The 12,558-nt window shown below is 57.9% G+C and overlaps 2 protein-coding genes across 10 annotated transcripts in view; one reads left to right on the top strand and one right to left on the bottom strand.

Annotated features, from left to right (window-relative positions):
• Window positions 1-4,313, top strand: part of CCDC157 (coiled-coil domain containing 157) — a 21,274-nt gene extending 16,961 nt beyond the window's left edge. For 5 of the 8 annotated variants that reach the window (XM_007975391.3, XM_007975390.3, XM_007975388.3 and 2 more), the window contains 3 exons: window positions 912-1,117; window positions 1,708-1,796; window positions 1,882-4,313. In XM_007975391.3, the coding sequence (XP_007973582.3) occupies window positions 912-1,117; window positions 1,708-1,796; window positions 1,882-2,194 (608 nt within the window). In that variant the 3' untranslated portion in view covers window positions 2,195-4,313. The remainder of the gene's footprint in view (window positions 1-911; window positions 1,118-1,707; window positions 1,797-1,881) is intronic. The other 3 variants (XR_012089492.1, XM_007975392.3, XM_007975393.3) reach the window with 3 other exon arrangements.
• RNF215 (ring finger protein 215) lies at window positions 4,208-12,558 on the bottom strand. Of its 2 annotated transcripts, none has more exons than XM_038007613.2 (9): window positions 12,159-12,558; window positions 11,747-11,890; window positions 11,197-11,268; window positions 11,031-11,116; window positions 9,465-9,621; window positions 5,658-5,774; window positions 5,438-5,581; window positions 5,087-5,189; window positions 4,208-4,998 (listed from the first exon to the last, which is right to left on the bottom strand). In XM_038007613.2, the coding sequence occupies exons 1-9, from the start codon at window positions 12,441-12,443 to the stop codon at window positions 4,976-4,978; spliced, it is 1,131 nt and encodes a 376-aa protein (XP_037863541.1). In that variant the 5' UTR covers window positions 12,444-12,558; the 3' UTR covers window positions 4,208-4,975. The 2 variants fall into 2 exon arrangements, with proteins under 2 accessions (XP_037863541.1, XP_007973586.1); XM_007975395.3 differs by having other exon boundaries at window positions 5,658-5,777; window positions 12,159-12,557.

Below are 12,558 nucleotides of genomic sequence, written 5' to 3'. Positions count from 1 at the left end.
TAGGTACCCGTCTTGGCACAGGATTGGATATCAGGTGACCTGGATTCTCCCAGCCTCTCCAGACCCCTAAAGCACTGGGGCAAATCCATTTGCAGAGCTGGCAGGAAGATCTGCAGTTAGCTGCTCGTGAGACATCATCCAGGCCCTTCTGTCCCCTTCTCAACCACCCTGTGAGGCAGGTCATAGCCCCTTTTTACAAAGCAGGAAACTGAACCAGAAGGGGCAGCAATTCCCCCAGGCTCATGGAGCCAGAAGGAAGCATCCATCACAAAAGCAGGGGAAGCGCAGCCTTGCCATTCCCACGCTTGAGCTGGCCGGGTGACCTTGGACAGCTCACTTTGGCTCTAGCCTGTCCAAAACAGGGGGCCTTGTCAGAGAGATTCACTCTCCTCTCCTGCTTATTTGCTAAGTCTTTTTTTTTTTTTTTTTTTGAGACGGAGTCTCACTCTGTTGCGAGGCTGGAGTGCAGTGGCACAATCTTAGCTCACTGCAACCTCCGCCTCCTGGGTTCAAGTGATTCTCCTGCCTCAGCCTCCTGTGTAGCTGGGACTACAGGCGCCTGCCACCACACCCCAGCTAATGTTTGTATTTTTTAGTAGAGACGGGCTTTCACCATGTTGGCCAGGATGGTCTCGATCTCTTGACCTCGTGATCCACCCACCTCGGCCTCCCAAAATGCTGGGATAACAGGCATGAGCCACCGTGCCCGGCCTTGCTAAGTCTTTTGAGAGCTCTAGGTCCCACCCAGCTCTCAGATTTTATAATATGGTCATCTTCCCAGCAGGTGAGGGGAGAGGGAAGGGGGAATAAGGCCTCTGGAGAAGGAAGATGAGCTGGGAGGCCTGGTGCACTACACAGCTCCCTTGCACCTGCCAGGCCACCCACCCAACCTGGTGTGCCTCCCTTCTAAGGTCCTGTCCCATTGGGCACAGGAGGCAGATCCAGCAGCGTGGAATCCCAGATAACGTGTCCCACAGACTCTGGCAACGTCACAGATCACATGGAGAGGCAAGTGCAGGCCAACGACATCCGCATCCAGGTCCTACAGGAGGAGAACGGGCGGCTCCAATCAATGCTGTCCAAAATCCGGGAAGTGGCCCAGCAGGGTGGCCTCAAGGTGGGCCTGAGAGGGCGGGCCCTTGGAGACCAGGAGGAAGCCTCTGCCCAGCAGAGGTCTTCGGACTCTGCCCGGGGAACTTGTGGAGAGCCCACCTCATCACATGAGGCCTTAGGCTGTGCTTTTGTGAAACATTTTTCACATTTCCAGAAGGCATGAGGATGTTACGGATCCAGTGCCTTCCAGTCCCATATCCCCTCTATAGCCATTCATGGCTTCAGGTGCAATAAGAAGCCTTGTCAGGGGTCGGGCGTGGCAGCTCATGCCTGTAATCCCAACAATTTGAGAGGCAGGCAGATCACTCGAACCCAGGAGTTTGAGACCAGCCTGGATGATATGAGACCCTGTTTCTACAAAAAGGAAAAAAAAAAAAGCCATGTCAGAAAGAAACCTCCCCTTAATTGCTGCCTGCCTGAGGCTCTGCAGCTGAGAATAGGCCCTGGAAGGCTTCCTAGGCCCCGCCCCTAGGTGGAAGGGCCCGTGGGTATGTGCCTGGCCCTTCCCTCCCCATCCCTGGCTCCGACACCCTCTCTGTACGGTGGGGAGGGGACTCCTGAACCCTTCTAAGACTGGCTTTTTCTTTTTTGTAGCTGATCCCGCAGGACCGGCTCTGGTCCCCTTCTAGCAAGGGAACCCAAGGAGCAACACAGCCAGTCCAGGCCCAGAGCACATCCCCAGGGTGAGTGAGGCTTTACCGGAGGTGGGGCAGGTGGGTGGAGCATCCCCCGCACTCACAGGGGATCTTGGATCTGGTTTTCCTTCAGGCCCTTGGGCAGACAGCACCTTCCTGGCAGCAAGACGGGCAGGACCCTGCTGGGCCAGCCCTGCGCATCCCCACCTCGGCAGCCCTGCGCATCCCCACCTCGGCAGCCCTGCGCATCTCCACCTCGGCAGCCCTGCGCATCTCCACCTCGGCAGCCCTGCAGCCAGCCCAGCAAGTCCTTGCTGGAGGGTGTGACCCACTTGGATACCTCCACCCAGAACCCCATCAAGGCCTTGGTCAGGCTGAGGAAGAGACTGTCACCTGGCCGGGGACAGGCCAGCTCTGCACACCAGCCCCAGGAGCGGCCCATGTAGCCTGTGGCAGTGCTGAGGCTGGATGGCAGGTGGCTGGCAGCCCACCCGCCGTAATAAAGCCCCAGCCATTGGCCCACAGCAGTCCTGGCCTCACAGTGTGACTGAGCCAAGGAAAGAGCCCTTTCTTCCCTGTCCTGGGCAGGGGCCACTGAGTCCCCAGCTATGCAGTTCAGTCAGTCAGCAGAGTCCTGGCACTATGCGCCCTCAGTAAAAGGGGCCTTCCTGCTTCCCTCCCGAGAGAGGCTGTGGGATAGGAGAGTACACCCAGGGCAGAGGAAGCCCCTAGGGCCTGGGCTAGGTGAAGGGCCGTCTTTCCCCAGAGCAAGGGACGAGGGGTGAACCTGGGCTCAGTGGCCTGCACTGACTCAGGAGGGGGTCGGGTGAGAGTGGACAGGGGAAGGGCCGGTGAGGACATCTGAAGCAGGCAGCGGGCAGCGACACCTTCAGCCTCCCACCCTGGTTCCGGACCTGTGCTGGCCACATTAAGGACCCAAGAGGTCACGCCTCCTTTCACTGCGGAACTCCTTGCTTTTAGGAAATGGTGACCGTCATGAAGGTTTCTCTAAATCCTGGAGGTCATAGCCCCAGGAGGCCACTGAAGGCAGGGCAAGGCCTCCCCCAAGTAGAGGATACCCTGCCAGCCCTGGCTTTCCCATCCCTGTCCCTTGGGGGTCTCTTCAGCCCAGAATGCCATGTGGCCAAGACTCTGGGGTTTTCCTCATGAAGCCACCAGCCTGCCCTGAGCCACTTCACCTGTGAAGGACAGTCTCCAAAAACTTGCTGAGGCCTTCTCAAGGTACACGCTCCCAGATGCCTGAAGCGTTTTCCCTTGGTGAAGAAGCCATCAGAGCGCTTCAGTTCAGAGAGAAGGGTCAAGAGAGGCCATGTATATAGCTGAGCTACCACAGCCTTGGTCAGCCCAACTTCCTGCTTCTGAGGGGCCCGGGAGATCCTGAGGGAGGCTGGGGTGCCCCGGGCACCCCCCTCTCAGGGGAGCACCAACCCTCAGCACCCTGAGGGAGGCCTGTGCCCAAGTCCAGGGGTAGGACCTCACCAACTCCGCAGCCATGTATTCATTAGCTCCCAGTTCTAGAGGTCACAAGTCCAGGTTCTGTGTGGCTGGGTATTTTTGCTCGGGGTCCCAGAGGGCTGAAATTGAGGCATCTACCAGATTGCATTCCTTTCTGCCGGTTCTGGGGAAGAGCTGGCTTCCGAGCTCCACTTGGCAGAATTCTGATCCTTGCAGCCATGGGACTGAGGTCCCCATGTCCTCGCTGGCTGGCTGTAAGCCAGATCCTGTCTCAGCTCCTAGAGGCTGCCCACTTATCATGGGGCTCCCTCCATCTTCAAGTCAGCAACAGAGGATTTCTCATGCACTGAATCCCCCACATGCTTCAAATCCCTGACTTCCTCCTCTTCTACCAGCAGAAAACTACTTTGAATAGGCTCATGTGGTTAGGGCAAGCCTCACTCAAATACTTTCCCTATCTTCAGGTCAGCTTGCCATAAGACAACCCTACCATGGGCGTAAAATCCCTCCAAGAAGCAGGGCGTGGTGGCTCACGTCTGTAATCCCGGCACTTTCGGAGGCCGAGGCAGGTGGATCACCTGAGGTCGGGAGTTTGAGACCAGCCTGACCAACATGGAGAAACCCCATCTCTACTAAAAATACAAAATTAGCTGGGCATGGTGGCGCATGCCTGTAATCCCAGCTACTTGGGAGGCTGAGGCAGGAGAATCGCTTGAATCCGGGAGGCGGAGGTTGCAGTGAGCTGAGATTGTGTCATTGCACTCCAGCCTCAGCAACAAGAGCGAAACTCCATCTCAAAAAATAAAAATAAATAAATAAAATCCCTTTGAGTCACAGTTCCAGAGATTATATTAATGCAAGACATGTTCACGGCAGAGGGCAGTGGAACATCTTGGGGGCCATCTCAGAATTCCCTCTACCACAGGCAGTAGAACCTAAGATAACTTTTTAAAATCTTAAAACACCCATACACATTTTATATCTTATGTTAAAATATAGCCACGTTTATTTTACTATTAAACCTTCCCTACCCCAACTCTTTGAAAAAAAAAAAAAAAATGGATGCCCCTGGATGAGGCACTACATTGATCCTGTGGCTTCGAGTATCCCGGTCAGCAACACAAAGCTGCAGCCAAGGAGTCCAGAACAGGATCTACGGCCTCTGGTCCTAGCCAGGCCCAGGAAGGGAGCCAGGCTGGACAGGCAGTGGGACCCATGGCTCCCAGTGCCCAAGGACCAAGGGCAACAGGCAGACAGCCTTGACCAAGACGTATCCTGAAAGACGGTCAGGCCAGGGTACCCCAAGGCCAGATAGCTCCTGCCTCAACCCACCCCCCAATAAATAAGCACAAAACCTGGCCACTGTAGTCTCAGCCTCCAGGGATTCCCAGACAGGCCACAGGGAGCTCCCAGAACCCTGGGAACAGCTACACTGGCCCCATATTCTCCTTCCCTATTGACCTGGGAGCTGCCTGTGAGGAGGGCAGACTCATGTCACAGGATTACAGAGAAGGTCCTAAAGTGACCTCTTCCTTGACTGACAGGTCCCGGCCCTAGATCCTCAGCCTGTAGTTGTGGAGCCCCCCCTTCCCAGTATGGACACAGTGGGGCCCTCATCCTTCCTCCCACCCACTGGGCTTGCTGTCCTGTCTATCCTGCTGTCCCATCCTGTCCTGTCCTGGGAGCCCAGGCTGAGGACCGGGGAGCAGGCAGGAAGGGTCCATCCCCACGTGCAGAGTCCAGCTGGGCAGCTAATCATCAGAGTAGCGGTTCCCTGCAAGGGAGAGGAAGAAGAACAGGGAGGGAGGCGTCAGGTGAGGAGCAGGCGGAGAAGGCCAAGAGCCCCTGCCCCTGGTGCTCACCCAGGACGTTGAATTTGCACAGTGGGCAGGTCTGCTGGAGCATCAGCCAGGGGTCCACACAGTCTCGGTGAAACTCGTGCTTACAGGGCAGCACCCGGAGCCACTACAAGGGTGGGAGAGGAAGGTCTCAGGCCACTGAAGCAGGACTCCACATGGGGGCGCCTGGTCCCATGCCCCTCGCCTCAACTGGGGAACTGAAACCTCACCGCTTCCCCCACCCCACTGAAATTCTGCTCTGTAGCCCTGGGGGCTGAAGGAGAAGGGCCTGGTCGGGGTGGTTCCAAGGTCCTGGGAGTAAGGTGGGAGGCATCACAGGTGAGCTGATGGCTGGTCTCTACCCAGGGCACTAGCCTGCTTGTTGCAGAAGTAGTCCAGGCACACGGCACAGGTCTCAACACCCGGCTCCGGGAGGCCCTGCGCCGCCCTGCTCAGCCGGCAGCGCCGTGTCTTGAGGGATGCCAGTCTCCGTACCACGCGGCGCTTAAACAGGTCCACCTGTGGGGAGAGGACAGGCACGGTCTTGCAGGCCCAAGGGCTGAGGGCTCTGGGGCTCCCTGGGGCTGGCTCTCACCTGGCCTCCGAGCTCCCGCTGGCTCTGCCGCGACGCCTGCCGCTGGGCCTGGACCACGAGGCCTGTGCACAGGAGCATGGCCACCAGTAGGATGGCATTCCACAGCTGCTGCAGGGGCTTCTGGGGAGGGAAGCAGTCATCAGGGACACGGGGCCGCCCCCACATGCCTCCCTTAGGAACATCTACCCCCAGGAACACCAGGGAGCAGGCAGGTGAGGTGTGCTGATGGCCTCTGTGTCCCTGCAGTCCCCAGCTTCCTCTTCCGAAGGCTCCGTCCCTCCCACTGTGTGCTTCTCAGGATGACTCACTCTGCCCTACACGTTTTCCCATCCAGCTTCAAGAAGAGCCACATCCATTCCCAGCCCAGGGCTCTCTGGGCAACAAACCTGATGTTTTGCACACACAGAAGCTTCTATCTGGTAGCCTCAGAGACTCCCCAAGCCAGCACCCAGCAACCTAGCACCCACCCTGGGACCTGCTCACTCTCCCACCCCCATCCTCCTGCACTTCCTCCTGGTCAGCTTTCTCAGGCCCTGCCATCACCCACCCACCCATCCAGCCTGAACGTTCACACCCCCCAGTACGGGAGGGAGCCAGCCCCCAAGGCCTGTTGCTTTGTTTTCCTGGGTTGGGGGGGTGGTCTCTCATGCCCTCCTTGCCACCCATTTCCCACCCACAGCCAGAGGGTTCTCCCCTGCACACCAGGCCCCGCAGCTCCCCTGCCTGAGCTCCTTCCCTGTAGTGCCACTTGCCTCCTCTCAGTGTCCTGTGCTCCTGGCTCCCTCCCGTGTCTGTGCCTCTCCATACTGTTCCCTGTCTTGGGAACCCTCTTCCACCTTATCCCTTTTCTCAGCTACTGCCTCCACCGCATCTTGCTCTAGAAGCTCCCTGACCTCTTATGGCCGGGTGAATGTGCCCCCTAACCTCCGGCTGCCCCGCCCTCCTCATACCTGCTCTACCCAGCGTTCTCTTGCAGCTGCCCTTGGGGGTCTGTGTGCTCCTATCTGTGGGAGGTAACCATAGCTGATGTGGCCACCACTCTAACCCAGTACCTCCCATCATCTTTGTGGAATGAGTGAATCTGGAAAGGAAACATGACTGAGAGAACACTGTAAAGCCTGGCGGCCTCAGGCCCCTGGGCAGCCTCAGAGTGACTGAGGGAACAACAAGGATCTTGACTCAACTCACCCCAGATGTGGTGTGGCTGCTGGGCTCTGACTACTCAACAGCTGGCTCATGAGATGGTGCAGTGGAGTAAGCAAAACACAGCACGCTCCCTCAGGTGTGCCTCTGCACAGGGTCTGTGGATGTCTTAGGACTAATACACACATTCACTTCAAAGCTCTCTGCAGCTGAGTGCTGCTCTGCCATCATGTTCTTGAGCCCCAGGCTGAGTGCCTTTACCATGCCCTAGAGGGTCCCGGGGTCACCACCAGCTCTGTGCTCATCCCAGCAGTGACAGCATGTCTCTGGCCTACCTCCTCTCCAGACTGGGCCCCCATGAGCCCAGGGCTAGAGCAGCCCAGTTGGCCAACACCTGCTGGGGGCTGTATACCAGGAGACTGGGGCATCGCTGTGTGGCAGAGAAGTAACTCAAGAAATGCTTGTGGGCCGGCCGTGGTGGCTCGCAGGCCTGTAATCCCAGCACTGTGGGAGGCCGAAGCGGGCAGATCACCTGAGGTCGAGAGTTCAAGACCAGCCTGACCAACATGGAGAAACCCCGTCTCTACTAAAAATAGAAAAAATTAGCTGGTGTGTGGTGGCACAGGACTGTAGTCCCAGCTACTTGGGAGGCTGAGGTAGGAGAGTTGCTTGAACCCCAGAGGCAGAGGTTGCAGTGAGCCAAGATCACACCATTGCACTCCAGCCTGGGCAGCAAGAGTGAAACGCTGTCTCAAAAAAAAAAAAAAAAAGCTTGTGGACAGAATACCCTTGAATGCCCTTGATGCCAAGTGTTGGAAATCCAGGGATGATAAAACATAGCCCTGGCTGTCAGGAGACAAAGTGACACTCCTGAGCCCCATGACAGGACTGAGTGGCCATTATGGCGTAAGTTCTCCAGGGCAGAGCGTGCTCTAGAGCTCCATGCCTCAGAGCAGCCAGCAGGCTGGGCTGAAGGTGTGGCCAGCCTGAAGCTCTGCTGCAGGCCAGAGACCCAGCCTCCCCAGGCTCACTGCATCCTGGGGAGCCCTATGTGCCCCAGGTTCAGTGCATCTTGGGGAATGTACCTTGTAGAGCCCCAGGTGAGGATGGAGGGCAGGAAGAGCAGTAAGAACGGTTCATTAGCCAGGGATGGTGGCTCACACCTGTAATCTCAGTACTTTGGGAGGCCAAGGTGGGCAGATTGCCTAAGCTCAGGAGTTCGAGACCAGCCTGGGCGACACAGTGAAACCCCATCTCTACAAAAAATACAAAAATTAGCTAGACATGGTGGCATGTGCCTGTAGTTCCAGCTACTTGGGGGGCTGAGGTGGGAGGGTCACCTGAGCCCAGGAGGTCAAGGCTGCAGTGAGCCAAGATCGTGTCATTGCTGTTTATCAGACCTTCCTGATACATGAGTATTGCTGCTGTGGACTCCCAGAGGCTGGAGGGATGGTGACTGGGCCCTGGGGTCAGGACTGAGAGCCCAATGCCCATCAGGCCAGCCACTGAGATGCCTACTCCAGCCACCCGTCAGACACCTCAGCGGCCATGGCCACCCAATAATTGGGTTGGGACCACCTTGACCTCAGCCTGCAGCCTGGCCAAGGCTGCTCAGCTCTGCCCTCTGGAGCAGCCAGACCGACCTGCAGACTGCGCACAGCCCCACCCCAGGCCTCTCACCAATGCCTGACCTGTCCAGAGGCCTGTGTGGGCTACCCATGACAGGGATACACAGAATACCGTCCCTGTTCACAAATGAGGAACATGAGGCCAGAGAGGTGAAACTCCCAGCCTGAGATCGGTCAGCTAATGTTTCCGAGCCAGGATTTGATCCCAAGATTGCCCCACTGGAAGTTGCCCTGCACAGCCCACGGTGGCCAACACCTGCTGGAGGCTGTACACTAGGAGACTGGGAGATGACTGCCCAGCAGTCCAGGGACTCAAGAAATGCTTGTGGACAGAATACCCTTGAATGCCCCGATGCCAAGCGCTGGAAATCCAGAGACGATAAAACACTGTCCTGGCTGTCAGGAGACAAAGTGACGCACCCCCATCACATGCAGGATGGGCTGTCCCAAGAAGCCCAGGAACAGCCTGACCACACCTTGCTGTGATACAAGAGGGAGAGAGGGGACTTCAAGCTGGGCTGTGAGCGAGGCTTTCCAAAGAACGGTGGCAGGATGAGTTGTGAAGGTTCTAGCTAGACTAGGACGTGTGGACACAGAGAGAAAAGGTGTCCACGTCTACAGCCAGGCGTAGACAAGGCCCAGTGGCAGAAAGCCAGGGCATGTGTAGTCATTGGTACAGGGTGGCCAGAGAATAGGAAAAAGGACTAGAAAAACAGAGTGAGTGAGTGATGCAGAGAGCTGTGAAAGCCACGCGAAGGGGTCTGAACTTTATTCTACAGACAGTAAAATAAGGCTTCCAAATGCCTGCAGAACGTGAGGACAGCAGCTAACACTGACTGCACGTGACCTGGCCCAGGCACCCCACTGAGCACCCACCTGCGCCATGTCTCTGAACACTCACAGCACTCCTGTGGGGTGGGAGAGGCCATCCTTGCCACCAAGGTGGGGAGAAGCCACAGGATTTGCAAGACAAGGCCATGTATGTGGCCCCATGAGCCTCCTTTCCCTAGGCCCCATGTAATCTGCTAGCACCCACCTGCTCCTGGGCACGACTGCCTCCCAGGCAGACCAAGTCCTGCCATCCTCCATAGCCATCCTTGGAGAGGCCACAGGTGGTCCATAAGGTCAGCTTCCACTCAATATTGGCAGACAGGGACTCTCCGCTGGTGATCTCAGCTGTGGCCTGGGTCCTCCTGGGAGGGCCAGATGGGGGACTCTTGGAAAGAGAGGCCCAGACCCACCCAATCCCAGCTCTGCAGGAAAAGGGTACCTATGACTATCGCCCCTGTTGGCCTTCCAATTTACCCCAGGCCTTTTCCCTCTATTGGTTTTTCCAGTTTTCACACCAGCCAGGCCAGGGAAGCCTGCAAGCCCAGGGAGTCCACCTTCCTCCTTGCTGGGGCCAGTCCCCTCTGCCCACAGAGCCACCTCCTTGCTCCAAGCTCCAGGCTCTGGCACCTCCTTCCCATCCCCTCACCCAGTTTTCAGCCTGGGAAAGGGCAGTCTTTTTTGTTTGTTTGTTTTTTTGTTTTTGAGACAGGGTCTCCCTTTGTCACCCAGGCTGGAGTGCAGTGGCACAGTCACATTTCACTGCAGCCTCTACCCCCAGGACTCATGTGATCCTCCCACTTCAGCCTCCTGATTAGCTGGGACTACAGGCATGTGCCACCACACTCAGCTAATTTTTGTATTTTTCTTTGTAGAGACTGAGTCTTGCCATGTTGCCCCGGCTGGTATCAAACTCCTGGACTCAAGTAATACTCCTTCCTCGGCTTACCAAAGTGCTGGGATTACAGGCAGGAGACACCATTCCCAGTCGAAAGGGCAGTCTTAAAGCTAACAGTTGGCCAGGCGCGGTGGCTCACGCCTGTAACCCCAGCACTTTGGGAGGCCAAAACAGGCAGATCACGAGGTCAGGAGATCGAGACCATCCTGGCTAACACGGTGAAACCCTGTCTCTACTAAAAATACAAACAAATTAACCAGGCATCGTGGTGGGCACCTATAGTCCCAGCTACTCGGGAGGCTGAGGCAGGAGAATGGCGTGAACCCAGGAGGCGGAGCTTGCAGTGAGCCGAGATCGCGCCACTGCACTCCAGCCTGGGCAACAGAGCGAGACTTCATCTCAAAAAAAAAAAAAAAGAGCTAACAGTTAGGCTGGGCCCTACCAGGCCCAGTCACAGCGGCAGCAGGGGCAGCAGCAGTAGTGGCAACGGGGGCTCACGCCTGTAATCCCAGCACTTTGGGAGGCCGAGGCAGGTGGACCTGAGGTGAGGTGTCTAGGACCAGCCTGGTCAACGTGGTGAAACCCTGTCCCTACTAAAAATACAAAAAAATTAGTTGGGTGTGGTGACACATGACTCTGATCCTAGCTACTTGAGAGGCTAAGGCAGGAGAATCACTTGAACCTGGAAAGCAGAGGTTCCAGTGAGCCAAGATTGCACCATTGCACTCCAGCTTGGGCAACAAGAGTGATACTCCATCTCAAAAAAAAAAAAAGGCTAACAGGTAAGACCCTGGTCCCAAGCCCCATCAGCCCATGGGAGAGCCACGGGCTCTCTGTACCCAGGGTCAGTCCTTTGAAATCTAAATGCCAACTCACTGCAGCAGTGCATCCAACAGCTTGGTGACATTGGAGGAATAATGGAGGACGATCACTGGCCTAAGCAGAAGCTGGGATATGTCCAGCTGCAGGGAGACAAGGAAGTCAGCAGGCCTGGGTCTCCCTTTCCCCAGCTTGCTTACCCTCACGGCCTGGTCTGATTTACCTCTCGGACCACGTTGTGGTTCAGGATGAGGAGAAGCAGGGCAGAGGCTCCCAGGAAGAGGGCCCGCCGCATCTGCAGAGGGATAGAAGGCAAGAGGCTAACATATACCCTGCCTGCACACCTGTCTCACCACCTGCAGCCCCAGCTGCTCTTAGTTCCTGGCCCTGCAGTGAGCAAAACTCTGGACAGACTAGCCATAAGCTCCTGGAAGTCAAAGGTGGAAACTACTTCCTTCCTCCTGCCTCCCTTCCAGATGCACTGTGCCTTCCCGGGTCCTAGCAGGGCAGTCCCCACAGTGGCTGCTAGCAGCAGCTCCCCCCGCATCCCATACTCTCAGAGCCTGGTCAAGCTTCCCACCCTCTCTCTGGCCTCTTCTCACCTCCCTGCTTCGAAGCCGTACTGACTCCATTCTTCAAACTGAAGTGCCCTGACCCACCCAGGCCTAGGGCTTCTCTGCAAGCTCTTAAGGGCCCATCTAAGGAGGGCCTGGCTCTAGCAGATGCCTTGGAATCCCTTCCTCCAGCCCCTCCCCCCTAGACATCCCCTGCACCTGCTGGACCAGGGCCTTGGGATAGGCCTGCGGGCCACTGCCCTTATTTTCCTGGTGGAACTGGGCCACCTGCTCCTTGCCCACGTATGCCACTGCAATCCAGCCTTCCACCGGCGCCTCCTGCTCGGCATCCACGATGTCCATCTGTGTGGCAAGGGGCCATGAGCAGCGGGAGGCAGGGTGTTGGGGAGGAGGGAGCCGGGGTCATCACAGTGGATGCAAGGCCAGAGTTCGGAAAGCATCTGGCTCTCAGGTTTGGGAAGCCTGAATGCTGGGTGCCTGGGGAGCCTGGGGAGGGGCGCTGGACTGTCAGGGCTTGGTGGAGGATGAACGTCGATTCTGGGTGCGGGGTCTCTAGGGAGGGTTGGGAGAGGGGTTTAGTGATGCGGCCAGATGGCTCAGCAGCGCTCACCAGCAGCAGGCGACCGCCCAGCAGGGGCGCCGGGTCGGCTTCGGAGCCGATCCTGACGCCCTCCAGGACCAGAGCGTCCTGGCGCGGCAGTCTCACGTCCACCCGCACGGCGCGGGCTCCGCCCCGCCCCGCCCCGGCCGCCGGCTCGCTGCCGTCCGCCGCGGCCCCGGGCCCCGCCAGGCCCAGCCACAGCGGCAGCAGGGGCAGCAGCAGCAGCAGCGGCGACGGGGGCGGCGGCGGAGGCGGCGGCGGCGATCTCAGCGCGGGGCGAGCGGCGGGGCCCATGGCCCGACCCGACGAGCTGACGCAACAGTGGGGCCGGGGGTCCCGGGCGCGGGGGGATCGGAGGGAGAGAGGCCGCTGCCGGACGGGGCGGGGCGCCGGGGGGGGCGGGGCCGCG

This window comes from Chlorocebus sabaeus, chromosome 19 (genome assembly GCF_047675955.1).
Source record: "Chlorocebus sabaeus isolate Y175 chromosome 19, mChlSab1.0.hap1, whole genome shotgun sequence".
Lineage (NCBI taxonomy): Eukaryota > Metazoa > Chordata > Mammalia > Primates > Cercopithecidae > Chlorocebus > Chlorocebus sabaeus.
This window is presented reverse-complemented; position numbering and strand designations above follow the sequence as displayed.